The sequence below is a fragment of the Dipodomys merriami genome, unplaced genomic scaffold, assembly GCF_024711535.1.
Source record: "Dipodomys merriami isolate MVZ:Mamm:240054 unplaced genomic scaffold, mDipMer1.0.p SCAF_4, whole genome shotgun sequence".
NCBI lineage: Eukaryota > Metazoa > Chordata > Mammalia > Rodentia > Heteromyidae > Dipodomys > Dipodomys merriami.
In genome coordinates this window covers 86,548,612-86,565,132 of record NW_027205603.1, presented here as the reverse complement: position 1 = coordinate 86,565,132, position 16,521 = coordinate 86,548,612, and the positions used below count along the sequence as shown (strand labels likewise).

The 16,521-nt window shown below is 39.6% G+C and overlaps 1 protein-coding gene across 3 annotated transcripts in view; it reads left to right on the top strand.

Moving 5' to 3' along the window:
* Adcy8 (adenylate cyclase 8) overlaps window positions 1-16,521 on the top strand; it is a 196,252-nt gene that overhangs the window by 133,682 nt on the left and 46,049 nt on the right. For all 3 annotated transcript variants that reach the window (XM_069991418.1, XM_069991417.1, XM_069991416.1), the window contains one exon: window positions 7,408-7,508. In XM_069991418.1, coding sequence (XP_069847519.1) covers window positions 7,408-7,508 — 101 coding nt within the window. The remainder of the gene's footprint in view (window positions 1-7,407; window positions 7,509-16,521) is intronic.

The following is a 16,521-nucleotide window of genomic DNA, read 5'->3' as shown; positions in this document are numbered from 1 at the left end:
AGATTAGTGCAAGCCATCAAGGATTTAGCTAGGAGACTAGGTTTGAGAAAGCCAAACGGGAGACGGCCTCCCAAAAGGATAAAAGATACATTAAGTCAAACTGAGGGGAGCTTTGGTTTTACATATCGATCAGCTATCCATTTTGCACATTTCCTATTAATAATGATAGCATCATGTGTTTACTGTAAATCAAGCTCTTCATGAATATTTTCAAGCCATTCATTTGATGTTACCTTTTTCTGTTACATAAAAGCTAGAATTTGTCCCAAGACAATCTACATGATCCTATCACTGAGTACAAGCCATTCTTATCTCTGTTTAAAATTCTTCTCCATTTTCTTCTTTATAAAGAAAGCCAAAAGTATAAAGGAAGCTTTTAAAAGAGTCCAGTAGAAATGTATCATAAACTTTGAAAAGGTCTTCCCATGAACTCTTATTTGGCTTATAATGGTTAAAATATGATCGTAAAGGAGGAATGAGGCAAAAGCAGAAGGCAGATGCAGGAGCTTTCCGATGGGTAAGATATTGTCCTCTGGGACTGGGTAATAAGAAAAATGCAAAATTTCTTGTCTTCGAAACAGTCAGACATTACTAAGCTACTCTTCTTACTCAAGGGCAGACAAATGATAACTTGAACTTGAACTAAATTTCTCAGATGGTCTACATTTTTCCAAATCAGATATTTTCTGATCATTTTCATGTGCTTATTTTTAGGCTTATTTTTGAAGGAATTATTCTGTCTCAGTGTCAAACTTCTTTTAAGTTTTTAGTGCCCTGGTAAGTGCTAAAACAGCATGAGTATTCAGGTCTCCTTTAAGTATGAAGAAGACATTTTTAAAAGGCTCAGAGAAGAAATCCACTACTTATTCAAACAGTAGCATTATGAGAGTCCTATACATTCTTGATATTACCTTGTAAAATTAATGCCATTTCCACCAACCTCAAGAGGATCCCAAGGACCATTTCACTTGTATCTTTCTATCAGTCCAATTAGCCTGCTCCACTCCCAGAAAATCAGCTATTTTAGTCAGAAGTACCAACCTCACCCACAGAGGTATGAAATAGAAGTACAGAATTATGATGGTTTCAATACAAAGTTCATTGGTCCAATCTTTGAAGTAATTCTAATGCTTTATATGTGAACATGCTTCAATGTTCATCATCATCTACAACCTGTGAAAACATCTAAGGCGAAGAACACAGAAAAGTAGATACAACTCCTTAGCCTTACCTTGGCTTTGGTAACTGTTCTGTGTAGCCCTTCTACCAAGAAAGAGGATAATGTTTGAAAATGTGTTACCATTCAGAGCAACTTTTACCATGGGGGCATAGGCCCTTCCTCCTGTTCAAACTCGATACATGTCATCATGCTTGTAAGTCAAGTAAGCATGAAGAAATCCACCTTCATTCAAAGGTTAAACTATTGGAAAGAAGTATGGGGGAAGGGAGGTTCCACAAACTCACCTGTCACTCATAGAATTACCCTGGCTGGTGACTTGATTGCACTAGACATCAAAATAGAAAACATAGTTTAATCCACTATAGCAAATTTTACTCTCAGTCTTTTCTTCCAATGATGCCTGTTATCCAAATATACTTAATTTCAATATTATATGGTATGCCATTGCCATACTATATAATGCATGAATTTAACGAAAGGATAGCAGTTAAATTTCTTCACTCACACAAATGAACAGCTTAACCAAGTTGAGACTCTTTTTTATGTTAATCTACATTAATTTATACTAATGAAAGATGGGTCAGAAAGTTTTCAAGCTAGATGTATCCAAAGATGTGATAGTCACTGGAAGGATCTGAGTCTGACTTAATGGCCTATTTCAAAGCACTATTATTGAGTGATATTAGCATTAATACAGGTTGGACCAGGGAGACAAATTCAAACCACTCCACTTTTAAGATTTTACAATATCACCCATGCCTTGAATAAGAATACAGTCTAGGAAGTGGCGCTGTAGCTCAAGTGGTAGAGCGCTCGTCTTGAGCTGAAGAGCTGAGGGACAGCGCCCAGGCCCAGAGTTCAAGCCTCACTACCGACAAAAAAAAAAAAAAAGACAAGAATACAGTCTAGTTATAGTGTAGATGAATAATTGTAATGTGTAATGAAAGCATCTGCCACATTCTATAGAGATATAAGGATATACTCAGCATCTTTTAGCTGGTAGTTGAAGCGTTAGGTCCAAGAGTTTTCCTCTGCCTCACTGAGGAAGATTTTTTCATGACCATTTCAGGCAAAGGAACAGAGTCTATTCTACTGCTTGTGTCTCTGTGGAGGGAGAAAGTGGAATGGATTTTTTTTCTCCATACAATCTGACTTCAGCATGTCAGTTTCCTTGTGACCATCTAGAACCTACTGACCTTTCTGGCTTTGATTTCAACTCTGAAAATAAACTTTTGAGAGAATTCAGGGCCAGCATTCCAAGCATGTAAAACAAACAGAATGAAAGTTCCTCTGGCATTGCACCCCTGGAGGAAAGCGAAATCAATTCACAGATTTCATTTCTGAAATTAATTTACAGTTATTCAGGCTGTGGTCCCCCTCTTATTTCATTCAAATAAAATCTACATATTCCTTTAGTTTTCTTCCCTGGTGCCAATTTACCCATTAAATTGGGCCTAAGGAAAGGGGTCTTTCTTTCTTGGGATTCATTGATCAATCATGGAAATTCAACAGTGTCATTTTATTAAACTAAGTCATGTGATGTTTCTGAAGACTATACTTTGCCCAGAGATTGATTCATGTTTATTCAGCCAAGATTTATATAGATCCATTTTTTTGATGTTCCCTTTCTCTCTATCATAAACCACTGAAATATACTGAGAATCATTGTTGGGTACATAGTGAACAAGGCCTTACCCTGACCGCAGCAAAATCCTAGTCCGTACGTAGTACGCCAGTGACATCTCCCACTCCAGAGTGAAACTCTTTGGATCCCTCATTTAGTGTTGTGGCCCTGTACCTGAGTTTCACATTTATCCTTGTCTTCAACTTATTTATCTACAAAATAGGAATATACTAAGATGGATTTCCTCAATGATAAATAGGATCTACTGCATAAAGCATGTGGGATAGCACCTGGTTCATACTAGACACAACTCAATGTTATTCAAAAATGTTAAATTACATAGTGACCTTTTCAATACCTCAACCTAAACTCTAGAGACTGAAAAGAATAATATTCAAACTTTGAGTCAAGATCTCAAAAGATGTTTTATATTCATTCCAAGTTACTTTCCCTTTTTTGTTTTGGGTTTTTTGTTTGTTTGTTTGTTTGGGGGGTTGGTACCCGTCTTAGGGCTTGAACTCAGGGCCTAGTTACTGTCCCTGAGCTTTTGTGCTCAAGATTCTGGTGCTCAGTTTCTTGCCTTGAAAGAACTGTGCTCAAAGTTAGTGCTCTACCATTTTGAGCTGCAGCTCCATTTCTGGATTCTTAATAGTTAATTGGAGATGAGTCTCACAGACTCTCCTGCCCTGGCTGGCTTTGAACCATGAGCCTTGAATCTCAGCCTCCTGAATAGGATTGCCGGTGTAAGCCACCAATGCCCAGCTAACTTGTCCTTTTAATTTGTATGGGATTCTTTTATAATTGGCTTAGCTATTGCCTTGGCCATTTCCTGACCATATACAGCTGTCTCATGGGAAGAATGTAGTGTCAATGAAGAGATATGCTTTATTGTATGAACTATGCTACCAATACATTGACCTTGACCCAACCTTATCCATTTTTGACCCTCAAGTGTCTCATAAGGGGGAAAAATTACAAAACAGCAACACATACACAACACACATGCACACGCACACACATACACACAGTCACAATCTTTCAGACCAAAAGACTTACTGAGTTATGCAGTTTTACTGGTCATTTCCAAGAACACTTTTTTTATGGGTCCCTTGAGAAGCAAAGAATTCCATCAGTTCTGGGAAATACCTTAGGAAGACAGGAGAGAAATAAGAACAAAGTATTTCCCAAGTCAGAAAAGTGACACCTAGGAAATAATAATCCATATTGAAGAATCCTTTTCTGGGGGGGGGGGGGGGTCCGGTCGTGGGGCCTGAACTCTGGGTCTGGGCGCTATCCCTCAGCTCTTCAGCTCAAGGCTAGAGCTCTACCACTTGAGCCACAGCACCACTTCTGGCTTTTTTTCTTTTTGCTTATGTGGTGCTGAGGAATCGAACCCAGGGCCTCAGGCATGCAAGGCAAGCGCTCTACCACTGAGCCACCTTCCCAGCCCTCGAAGAATCCTTATAAACATGCAGTGTGTACCAGTTAGTCCATTGAGCATGAGACACAGGTTTTTACGGAAGGATAGAGAGCACCATTCTAGAAGGCAACACTAGAGTTGCAAAGGACAACTCAGATAACAGTTGACCATGGTCCACAAAGGTAAAAGTACTTAGCAATAAAACAGAATGAATGAAATCATTGTGTGTTTCTAGGAAGTACTTTTACAGTGGCATAAGTGGGACACTGCTGCAAGCACTTTGCAAATATGAACTCTTTTTTAAATTTTTATTGTTATTATAAAGGAGATGTACAGAGGAGTTACAGTTACATAAGTCAGGTAATGAGTGCATTTCTTTTTGGACAATGTCACCCCTTCCCTTGCTTCTCTATTAACTCATTTTATCCTGCTAACAACTTCTATGGAGACAGAGAAGACTGAGACATGGAAACTTGTCCACGGTTGTATATGTTGTAGGTGTTGAGGCTGAGATTCAAATTCAGATAATGCACCCTAGAGTAATCCATGATGACAGCTAAAACCTACAGGCAAGACCACAGGTGGAACCAGGTGAGGACTGAAGAGAGGGAGATGAGGCATGCATAACTGCAGCAGGATCATGTGTACAACTAACTTAATCTAGCCTTGAAGACCAAGTCAAAGAGAAGCTAAAGGAATCACTTTCTTAGGCTTGGGGCTCTAATCGTCCTGAATCAATTAGGCATTTTCACAGGACTCCTCTCCCAGTGTTTCAAAGTTACCATGCCCCCTGTGCTGAAACCTAGTATTCAGAGAAGAGGAGTGAGTTTGGAAGACATTTATTCTCTTCACAAGGAAATCCTGACCGAGCTGGAAGCAGAGGAAGTCCTTCTACTGCCTCCACCAGCTTGCTCTCTGAAGAAAATGAGAAACGGAATGTCTGCAAATTTAGTCTGGGTAGATGATGATTATTGGTTATTTTGAGGCATCAGTAAGAAACATTTGGGCAAGGAGTCACAGAGACTTGGGCTTGACATGTATAATAAATGGTATTTTCCCAGTGAAAGAAAGCCAGTAATAAGGAATTTCATGAAAAGACTGAGCCCTCATGGTTAGGCAACTGGGAGTGTTTTAAGTTGAGGGTGAGACAAAGCAGAGGTCATTTGAGGATTATTAGCAATCATCTGAATAGACATTAATGATGTGATGGAAATTATTCTAGGACTAAGAAGGTGGCATACATTACAACTCCATTGATCTGTGAGGATGATGGGAATACTGATGACAATAAAAAAGGGAGAGAAAGACTAATACACCAAGCTTACAATTGGTATATTTAACATCTCAACATCAAACTGGACATGGTAGTTCAAGCCTGTAATCGCAGCTGCTCAGGAAGCAAAGGTAGGAGGATTACAAATTCAAGGGCAACCTTGAGCCAAGTTAGTAAGACCCTGTCTCAAAAAAAAAAGAAAGAAAGAAAAGGCTGATTCAAAAGATATCATCCTAGGTACAATTAATTAAATGCTATTTTAATAAATATAGAAAATTTATTGAAAGACTTAACTACTTTGTAACTCAGGAATTTACGTCCAATCAGTCAGCTGTGTCTAGACATGTCCCCTGTTCTTGGGTGGCACTGTAGATAAGGACCAGTGGCGTGGAGTTCTCTTTGTCTTTATCGGGAGTGAGGCTGGCCAAAGAAGATTCTTCAGGGCTATTTCCTGCATTCTCCCAGACACGAAGCAGGTTGTCAGTGACTGACCGGAAGTGTCAGTACTGCAGTGAGCTTGGCAAAAGCATTGCCTTGTAAGAACTGCACATGTGTGGCCCCAGCGTGGCATAGAGCTTCATCCCTGCAGCCACCAGTTCCTGTCATTCCCCAAACCTTAGCTGTGACTCTGAACACCGTGTTTCAGCCTAAACCTGGACCGCACACAGCACACTGGAACAGGAAAAATCCTGCAACTGTTACTGCAAATCCCCTAACAAGCTAGCTTGTTTTTATAATCTTAATGACCTGAGTGAAATCTTAGCCCTGAACTATTGGATATAGATCCCACGAGACTGTAGGAGGGCTGTTTGTCAGCTTTCTGGGAAAAGTCACGCTGAAATTCAAAGCTGAATTCACAAAGCTCTCATGGCAGGTTTAGTTTTCTATCTCCTCCCAAGCCCCAAAATAAAATGACCTGCATACTGTGTGATCTGTAATAAGTTACGTTCCCTCCCTGGCATTCAGGCACAATGAGATACCTGGTTTAGGCTAGTTCTAGTGTCTTTTGTTCAAAGACATAATTGTATTTTATAAACCCCTCTCTCTGAAAGTAAATCATTCCTCCGCTTAGTGTTGCCATGATGGTTAGAGAGAGCAGGCAAGAGTGCAGCAAGTACATATTCAATGCCAACTGTCCAGAAGCTTCTTAAATGAGACAATGAAATTACTGAGTACCCGGAGTCATCAAAATAAAGTCACCACCACTCCCCAAGGCTGCTTCGAGCACATGACAAGAGAGCAGCAGACATATTGACCTTTCCATCTTGGAGTCTCTTCTGTGAGATGAAAGCTTGATTTAGGCTGTGAAAGGAAATCTCATAGGCTACATTCTAGACTAAGATTTGTGAGTTTGTTTTCAATGGTGTGTGTGTGTGTGTGTGTGTGTGTGTGTGCGTGTGTGTGTGTATGTGTGTGTGTGTGTGTGTGTGTGTATGAGAGAGAGAGAGAGAGAGAGAGAGAGAGACTCCCTATTAAAACAATTCCCCTGTCCCCAAGTCTGATAAGAATCAGAGTGCCTTAATTAAGTTTAGTCAGGAAGAAAATCCATATGAATTTGATTTACTACATATATATGATCTTCTGTTCTGATAAAACGATGGTGCTTCACAGGGAAGGGGCAGTTAGATTACCTCATGCGAAGTCCCCTCCCAGACCTTGGCCAATAGAGGGAGTTGGGTTTACTCACAAGCTCTAACTGGAAAGTTGGCAGAAGAGATGGAGTTAGCACTTCATGAAGATTTTATGAAGCTTTAGATGGATTCCTCTTAAATTTTTTAGAAAGATTTAATGGTCTTGTTTCTTCTTACTGTTTCCTCCTATCTTGAACAGTGCTAAAACTAAACTCTTCCAAAAGCTGAACTCTTCTGTGAAGTAATTCCTATTTCTTCTTTTTTTTTTTTTAACTGCAGTACTCTCAAATGAGGGATGAAGTATTCAAGTCAAACTTGGTCTGCGCATTCATCGTTCTTCTATTTATCACAGCAATACAAAGTTTGCTTCCTTCCTCAAGGTAAATATGAAGGGACCCAGTTACTGGGTGAATGGCTCAGTGTGAAAATGACCCCTCACCTGGACCTAGACATTTGCCCTTTTGAATGAATCAGAATTTAAAATGATTGGACCCAGGATGTCTGAACGACTTAATATCTGTTTTGATTGTCCTACTCTACGAGAACTCTAACTGCTCTGCCAAGGCAAGAACCTTTTCCCCAATCTTAATAAAAACAACCAAAATCCAATTAAGCCATTTTATTGGATATCACACCCAAAATGCAGAAAGTGACTAAAGGCTTTAGTGAGCATTTACTTGTTTGCTTTTCCTTATGAGTTATTTATAAGTGAAATATCCTAGCTTCAATAGGTCAGTAAAATGGCCATCTCGAAAATACTGCCCAATACTTTACTCCCCAATACTTAAGCTACGATAACTCAAGAAAGAAATCTCCATGGCAACCTCTGAGGGGGGTGTTAGGCTGGTCCTCACTAGAAAGAGGAGGGAACTAAGGCTCAGAGTCGTGAAATAAATTGCCCAAGGTCTTGCTGTTGAAGACTGTCACAGCTTGGATTCAAACTCAAAATGAAATACAAAAACAGAGTTTCTAACCAGGGTTGGAGTAGGAGCCAGACAAGATGAGTCTTAGAATGAATGGTTAATCTTAGTTGTCAGTCTGACTGGATTGAGAGATCTCCATGCAAAACTGGTGAAGCATTTTCCTGAGTGTGTCAGTGAGAGGAATTTCCAGAGATAGTCAGTAAATGGGGTATCAGCTGAATGGAGAAGTTTGCTGCCCTGAGTGCAAGCAGAATCCCAAAATAGGACAGTGATCCAGTTACAACAGCAAGGTATAACAGCAGCCACGTTTTCACTGCTGCTACTGTCCATGTCAGACTCCAGATGCTCTGGATTGTGAACACAGACTCCCACCATGCTCCAAGCAGTTTCCAGGACTTCAGACCTGGACTGGGACTACATCTTGGGTCCCTTTTGTTCTGAATCCTCCAACTTCTTGGACAGAGTGGCTATGGTTTCCCCTACTCCTGAGCCTGTGGACAGTCTAACAAATCACTTATAATTGCATATATGCTACTGGTTCTGTTCTTCTGGAGAACCCAGACTAATGAAACCTGTAACATCTTGTCCTGCAAGAAAGCAAAAATAGACCATCAAGTACTACTAGAATCATATTGACAAGAACTCCAGAAAGCATTGCTGAAGGTCCTGGTGTCCAAAGATGGGATGATCCATGCTTTTGTATGGATAATCATTTTAAAATACAACCAAAGTTTTGCAAATATATTGAATTACATGAATTTAATATGCATTTTAAAATATTTTTATTACCTTTAAGTAGCTGTACAGAGGAGTTGCCATTCCACAGAGCAGTTTATGAATGCAGTGCCTCTTGATGAATGTCACCCCTTTCCACATTCCCACTCACCCTTCCCAACACACCCCTTCCTTCACTTTTCTTAGTTGTGTAGGATATGCATTGAAATTTTTGCTACTTAACAAACCAGTTTATGAATACAATGCATCATGATCTGTGTCATCCTCTTTGGTGAATAGTAGGTACTTTGTTGATTATCTTAGAAGCACGAAAAAGTGAGAAACATAGTTTTGTCTTCCTTTTCCATATGAACTATTTCACAGGGTCACTGAACAATAGGAGAAGGGAAATCTTATCAAAATCATTCCAGGTTAAAATGTTTTAATAACTGATAGCATTAAAGTATCATTTCCCAACCACTAATCAATTAATGTATCTAGGAATTGAGAATCAAGAAGTGGTATCATCACAAAAGGAAGAGACCACTATACTTCCTGATGAAAGACCGTAGTCTTTCATGGTCTTACCCAAAGGAGAAAACCTAAGTTGATCAGTTTAGAGGAGTTGCCAGGCTCAGAAGATGAGCATGCAGCAGTAGCACCCAGAGAGTAGAAAATGTTCCACTTCAAAGACAGCTAGTCTTCACTAAATAAAGTAGAAGTGAAATGAAGGGATAAAGAGAAAAAGGAATTTTAAGATATAAAAGGCAAATTAAATTGGACCAAACAAAGATCAGTGAAATCAGAATATCCACAAATAGATTCCAAAACTCGAAGGAAAATGGTGGTTAATGGGGTTGAGAAAAAAGATTGTGTTTGAGACAGGGCTTTTGCTGTTTCTCTTATCTACTTCAGTAATTGTGTGTGTGTGTGTGTGTGTGTGTGTGTGTGTGTGTGTGTGTGTGTGTGTGTGTGTGTGTCTGTGTCTGTGTCTGTGTCTGTGTCTGTGTCTGTGTGTCTGTGTGTCTATGTGTGTGTTTTGTCGGTCATGGGGCTTGAACTCTGGGCTTGGACGCTGTCCCTCAGCTCTTCAGCTCAAGGAGAGCGCTCTACCACTTGAGCTACAGCGCCACTTCCTAATTGTGTGGTTTTTCTACCCAATTAGAGTAACTAATTAGTCCATACACACACACACACACACACTATATATATATATATATATATATATATATATAGCCTGTTAGAGATCAGAGCAGAACAATTAGCAGCTCTGAGTTGTGGCCACTGTGATTGAGAAAGTTTAAATGGGGTAAGATGTAAAGTGGGGTAAGGAGGCTGGAGGTTGAGCCAACATTCCCAAAAGAGGGGACAGGGACAACTCAATATTCCAGAAGGATCTAGCAAGTCATGGAAAGGACTGAGAAGAGCTGAAGGAAGAAAGAATGAGAGATAGTGTTCTGGATAAGAACAGTATATAAGCCTTGTTAAGAAATGGCTGAGGGTTGGCACAGGACACTTTCCTGAAGCATTTTAACCAAAGAAGCAATGTGATTTGATGTCTGCACATACAACATGGAAATGAGGAGGTCTGGAGTTGCAAAACTCTAAGCAAGAAATACTGAGGATCAGAAATTGGCTGTGAAATAGACAAGAGAAGAGACAGGTTAGGTAGTAGGCAGCAAGATGAGAGTTCCTGGTGATGGGTTAGATGTGGGGATGAGGAACAGCTGCATAACCTTGAGGATGTTGACTTGGTAGAAGAAGTCACTGTCATCTAGGGAAGTGAGCATCACACTTCTACGCCACCTGCTGAGATTCCCTTTGCATGTGATACAAACAGAGAAAGAGAATCAGGCTCCATGTCCTGATTGCTGGATTCAAGGAGAAGAGAACTGGGACCTTACCTAGCATGCTAGGAGACTCTAGCTTGGGATTTCTGTCCAGAACTCCAATTGAGCAAGCACTCAAACTTCACTTAACTTGGCCATGACAGAAACTGCAAAGTTTAACAGAAAATTTCCATTTTGTTAGCACAAAGCCACCCATCTGCTCTGGACACAACAACTTCCTTTAGTATGTTTAAGATGGTTTTCTCTCCAAATCATTTTGTTGCTGAGTGAGGCCTTGCAACTAAACGGATGACAGGTGCATTTCCCTCACGTGTCTCCTGTCATGGATTTTTTTTGACACATGAAGCAATCTCTACTTACATGATCACAGTTAATTCCCAATCCCTCAGACAGAACTGCATGTACCCTGGCAAAGTCAAACAATGGCAGCTGCCTTTCTTTCTATTCCAGATGGGTAGACTAAGGGAAGACAAAAAGGTATCTTTTTACAGAACTATGAATCTTAACCTGCAGGCACAGAGACAGACTGTAATGGAGGGAAAAGGGAAAGGGAAAGAAGGAGAGGAAAAAGCATTTAAAAGAGGGAAAACAGAAAGAAAAGAAAGAGACCAATGGGCTGAATGCTTTCTCTGCATCTCACTAGCTGTGTACATGCATTTTACCTCTAGGAAGCCTCAGTTTCTTTATCTGTAAAACAGGAATTATAATGCCCACATCTCAGGAGTACAAGAGGACTTAAATCAACAAGTTGGCCATTTGGGGCATCTTTCAGTTCCTTTCTTCATAAGCTGTTTCATTTTCATCTGTTGAAATAGCTAAGAATATCTGCCGTTCACAATTGCTACCAAGATCAAATGCATAACTGTTCACAGGCTCTTCACAGATTCTAAAGTGTCATCCAAATGTCTTCATTTGGTATGATCTGAGTTCCTGTTCCCTATGGAACATGCTGCTATACACTGTTTTCTAGGCTACACTGATCCCTGCCCCCACAGCAAATATCTTGTAATATTAGCCCAAAGATATGCCACAGAGAACAATTAAGACTTAATGTCTCCAAGTAATTGGCAAAGAGCTGTTTGCAAGTCCTTTGTCATTCTTCTTGAGACACAATTCCAAAAATGAAAGGTTTCCTCGTTTTTATGCACACCCAACCAGGTAGAAGCAAATTTAATAGCCCCTGGATGCCCGAATAGCTCTATAATTAGATGAAATTTATAATCCAATGTAGTAATGTTTATATGTGCAGAAATAAATGAATACTGAGGACCTACTGCAGTAATCTCCAGAGAAATTTGTACAGAGTTCAAGAACCTTGCATGGATAGCCTATTTTGCAATTAATACTAATCTCATTGAGTTTTTTTTTAAAAAATGGATTAGCATACATTAAAATGTGATTTATATAGCTAGCTAATAAGTAGATGAAGAAATGTTCAACATCCTTATCCATAAAAGACATATACTTCAAAACTACACTAAGATTTCATCTCACCAATGTCAGCATCGTAATCATCACACAAATGATGACAGGAATGTAGAGAAAAGGATTCTTACACAGTTCTGGTGGGCTTGTAAACTAGTGCAGCCACTATGGAAATCAGTATGGTGCTTCCTCAAAAACTAAAAATAGACCTTTCTTATGACTCCACTGTACCACTATTGGGCATCTATATCTGAAGTAGCATCCATCAATATGTGAAAAAGATAACTACACAGCTATGTTTATTATAGCACTGTTCATAATAGTCAAGCTATTGAATCAACCAAAGTACACAAAAATTGATCAGTGGAAAAGAAAATATGGTATATGTATACTTGTATGTACACACACACACACACACAATGAATTATTACTCAGCCATAAATAAAAATGACACATCATTTGCAGGAAATGGATTAACCTCAAAATCATCATGTTTAGCAACAGAAGTCAAGTTCAAATCTAAGTATCACATGTTTTTTCCATAGTTTTTTTCTGTCTTTGGTCAGTTCAATATTATCATGAATAGAGAAAGAGAACTAACATGTCTTTGATTTCTCATTATGCTAACTTATTACTTTATTTAACATCAGAGACTCCTCCTTCAAAAATCAGACCCCCCCAAATCCCAGTTTTATAGTTAAAAACAATGCTCAGACTAATAATACTTTCTACAAGGCTTTGGTTTTAACACTGGATTGCATCGCCTATCTCTCACTTCTCTTTCTAATTTTTATTGCTTCTGGAAATAAGTCATTTAGAATTAAATCAGGAGTCAAGGGAGTTCTGAATGCAAATCATCACATGCAACCTTCAACATACTCAGATATCTTCCCTCCCCCTCTAGAGCATCTGTAAAAACCCAAGATGGAAATGGAGGACAGAGCACTGATTTTATAGATTTCTAAACAAATGCCTACAGGATGTAGCTACTACAGTCAAGAGAACACATGGTCTCCAACTTGATTCTCTTGAGTCTTTGCTTACTTTGAGACCCATCTCACTGCTGTGATGCTGGAATAGATCAGCACACAAGACACACTCTCCAGAGCCAAGATGACTGCATCAGCCCTTCCCCTCCTTGGGGAAGACTAGCCAGTGTGGAGAGTCTAAGAGTTGGTAGTTCTCCTTCCTAGGCGGGCAGGGGAAAGGAACCACATTGTCTTCATTCTGTACAGAAAGACTACACGAGTGAATATTCACTTGAGCACTTTCTGTGAACATGGTTCTATTCCATGGGCTAAAGATGTAGCTAAATGGTAGAGTACATGCTTAAGGCCCTGGGTTCAATCCTCAGTGCCACAAGGAAAAGAAAAATCTTCTCAGCCATATTCAAGATGCTGTGGAAGAACCTCCCCCCAAAAAATGTGAGCCCTACAAGATGAACCGGAAGTTCCCCCCAAAAGAAGTACTCACAAAAACAGAAGTAGCACAACTTTGGGGGCAGAAGACATGTCTATTGGCATGTAAGGCACAGAGCAGGGGGAGAACAAGGGAAGAAGGGAGAGCCAAGAGCTGCCATTTTTAGCCCATACAAGGGGCAGTTTAGCTGGCGCTTGTGGATTACCAAGTTAGAGATAGCTAAGTATCTGCTCAGTCTGAAGGAAAATTATAGAACTGTGAGACTAGAGCAGATAGATGGTATTTGAGGATTTGGGAATAACTTGTCCAATAAGGATGTATACAGCAAGAAACAAGAAGACTCGAGGCTATATTTGGGCTAACTAAAGCAAAAACAACAAAGGAAATTTAGAAAATGTGATAAGATAAGCTGAAGAGCAAGAGTGTCTGGCATCTTTGCAATGGGGGAAGGGAAGGGGTGATTGGGAAATTTGCAGTCCGGGAGTAACCAAGATTGTAAAGTTCCCTCAATGGTAAAATGATAGGAAGACTCCTCCAATAGTTCTAGCTACTGTGTGTGTGTGTGTGTGTGTGTGTGTGTGTGTGTGTGTGTGTGTGTGTGTGTGTGTGTGTGTGTGTGTGTGTTTCTTTAATACTTGCACAGTTTTTATTTTAGAGATCACCTTGACCAGAAATCTCTGCAGGAGTTGTAGATCAGCGCAGAAGGTTTGTGCAGCAGTGAGATCCCCGAGGCTCTAGGCAGATGGGTTTGCCTGCCCACACAGGCTAGAAAAACACTCCCAGGACCCATTACTCCTTGGTACCCAAGGGAGGCTCATTCTCCAGTGGAGAAGAATGCAGATGGGCCACTTTGTCAGACAGTGCATGAGAGGAGTCTGTTCCAAGTCTGATGTGTCTCAATAACATGAAGCAGCCATGGAGAACAACAATGTCTTATTTCCAAGTGTGAGGAAAAAATAAATCTGGGAAAGGTGAATTTGAAAGATGCTTGGCAGACTTTCAAACTGCTACATGGCCATAACTGTTAGGAGGGTTGGATATAGGAAAGAATAATAGAAGTGGTAATTTGATCAGTCAAGACACATAGCACACATGAATGAAATATCATGATGTAACTTCTTTGTACAACTAACAGATGTTCATAAAAAAGAGAAAATAAATGCAGCCAGTCACCATCATTCTTTAGATGCTTTGATCATACTCTCCATTCATCTGTACATTAAAATTACTCTCTCTAGCTTAATAAGACTGTGCTAAACATCATCTCCTTCATTATGCCTCCCTTGAGTCCTTTTCCTGTTTTCCAAATCATGGCTTTTCATAACTCTTTATGGGTTACTGGTGTATTACATATTAGTTCATCATTTATATGTCTTCATTCCCTTTGATAAGGAATATAAGAAGATAAGGAAGGTTTATCTTTGACCCTGTTACCACAGTGCCTACTTTGTGACTGAGAAAAAAACTTATTGAATGAATAAACTGAATGATGAAACTGCAAAAGCATAGAAGAGAGTACTGCTAATATTCAAGTATGGTGTTTAGCTAAATGATTAGAAAACAGAGCATTATAGCGTGGTGAGCTTCATTTCTGGCTTTGACACTCACCAGGAGAGCCTCCAGTGTTTACTGGGGAAAACAGATCAAAATTCCTGTTAGGATCATTCTGAGTAACCAACTAAGTATTATAGTTAACATGCTAATTATAACACCAAGCGTATAGTCAGAACTCAATGCATAAGGTACACTCATGTCATTAATAATAAACAAGAAAGTTCCAGAAATACCATAGTTTGTTATAATACCATAGGTTTGTTATAAGAAAAAAATGAGTCTAATTTCATTCACTAAACCTATATTAACAACAAATAAACGGAATATATTGGAAGTCACATAGATAGACTTCAATTTGGAGAAGGACAGGAGAGAAATTCTATGGCCAACTCTATTACGTACAGAAATTTACTGGATGAAATACCGATGGAAAGTTAAAGGTGCCAGTGTTGGACGTGGGTAGTTGGATGCAGAAGAGTGGATGAAGGCGAATCAATATGCCTGGTGAATAATTGGTTCATTAAGAGAGGACGCAGTCATGTACTACTCCAGAGAAGGAGTTTCATATCCCAAAATTGCTAGAAACATCTTGACACTCAGCAGAGCTGTCCATTAGACAGGCTCTTGCGGACTGGAGCTGTAAAAATGCTGGAAGCTAAGGGTGCAGACTCAGGAGGGCTGGTGGAGCCTTGGACAGAAAAGAGTTCTTTATTCATATCTCAACTAGCATATCGTATGTCTCATGCAAACCATTGTAATCATTAACTCAACTGAGAGACTTGGAACTAATGTCAAATTTAGCTCTTGGTGTCAGAATAGATGGAGGGAAAGTTTCATAAACCCACCTGTAAGTGGGAAGGATATGTGATTCCTCCTATTGCCAAGGTATTAGGATAAAATTGGTATTAAGATATAATGAAAACAGAAAGGCATAATGCCTCTGGGCAACTGGTCATACAAAATAAATATTTATCAAGAGAAGCTCCAGGAAATGAAAACAAGAGGGTTTTTTTCCTTTCATTTTTGCTGTTTGGGTTTGTTTTCTTTTTGTCCTGTTTATTCATTTATATGTCTTGGGAGGCTAAGTGGGGTCACAGAAATGGAGGAACAAAGGGTGAACAAATGCAGCAGTGGTACTCACTGCACACTATGTTGAAAATGAACTATACAGCTTGTGGATGGGGATGGGAGGGGAAAAACTTCAAGAGAGCAAGGAAGGGAAGGGGTGTCATTGTCCAAAAAGAAACGTACTCTGTTTTTTATGTTTTTTATTGTGAAAATACTGTGCAGAGGGGTTACAGTTACATGAGCAAGGTAATGAGTACATTTCTTATCATCAAGCATTGTTTCCTCCTCCTTTGTTTTTCCCTACCATCCCTTCCCTCCCACTTCCACAACTACACTCCCCCACCACCACCACCCCCACCTGGCTTATGTAACTGAAACCCCTCTGCACATCACCTTTGTAATAACAAATATTTTTCAATGAAGAAAAAGAATTTTTTTAA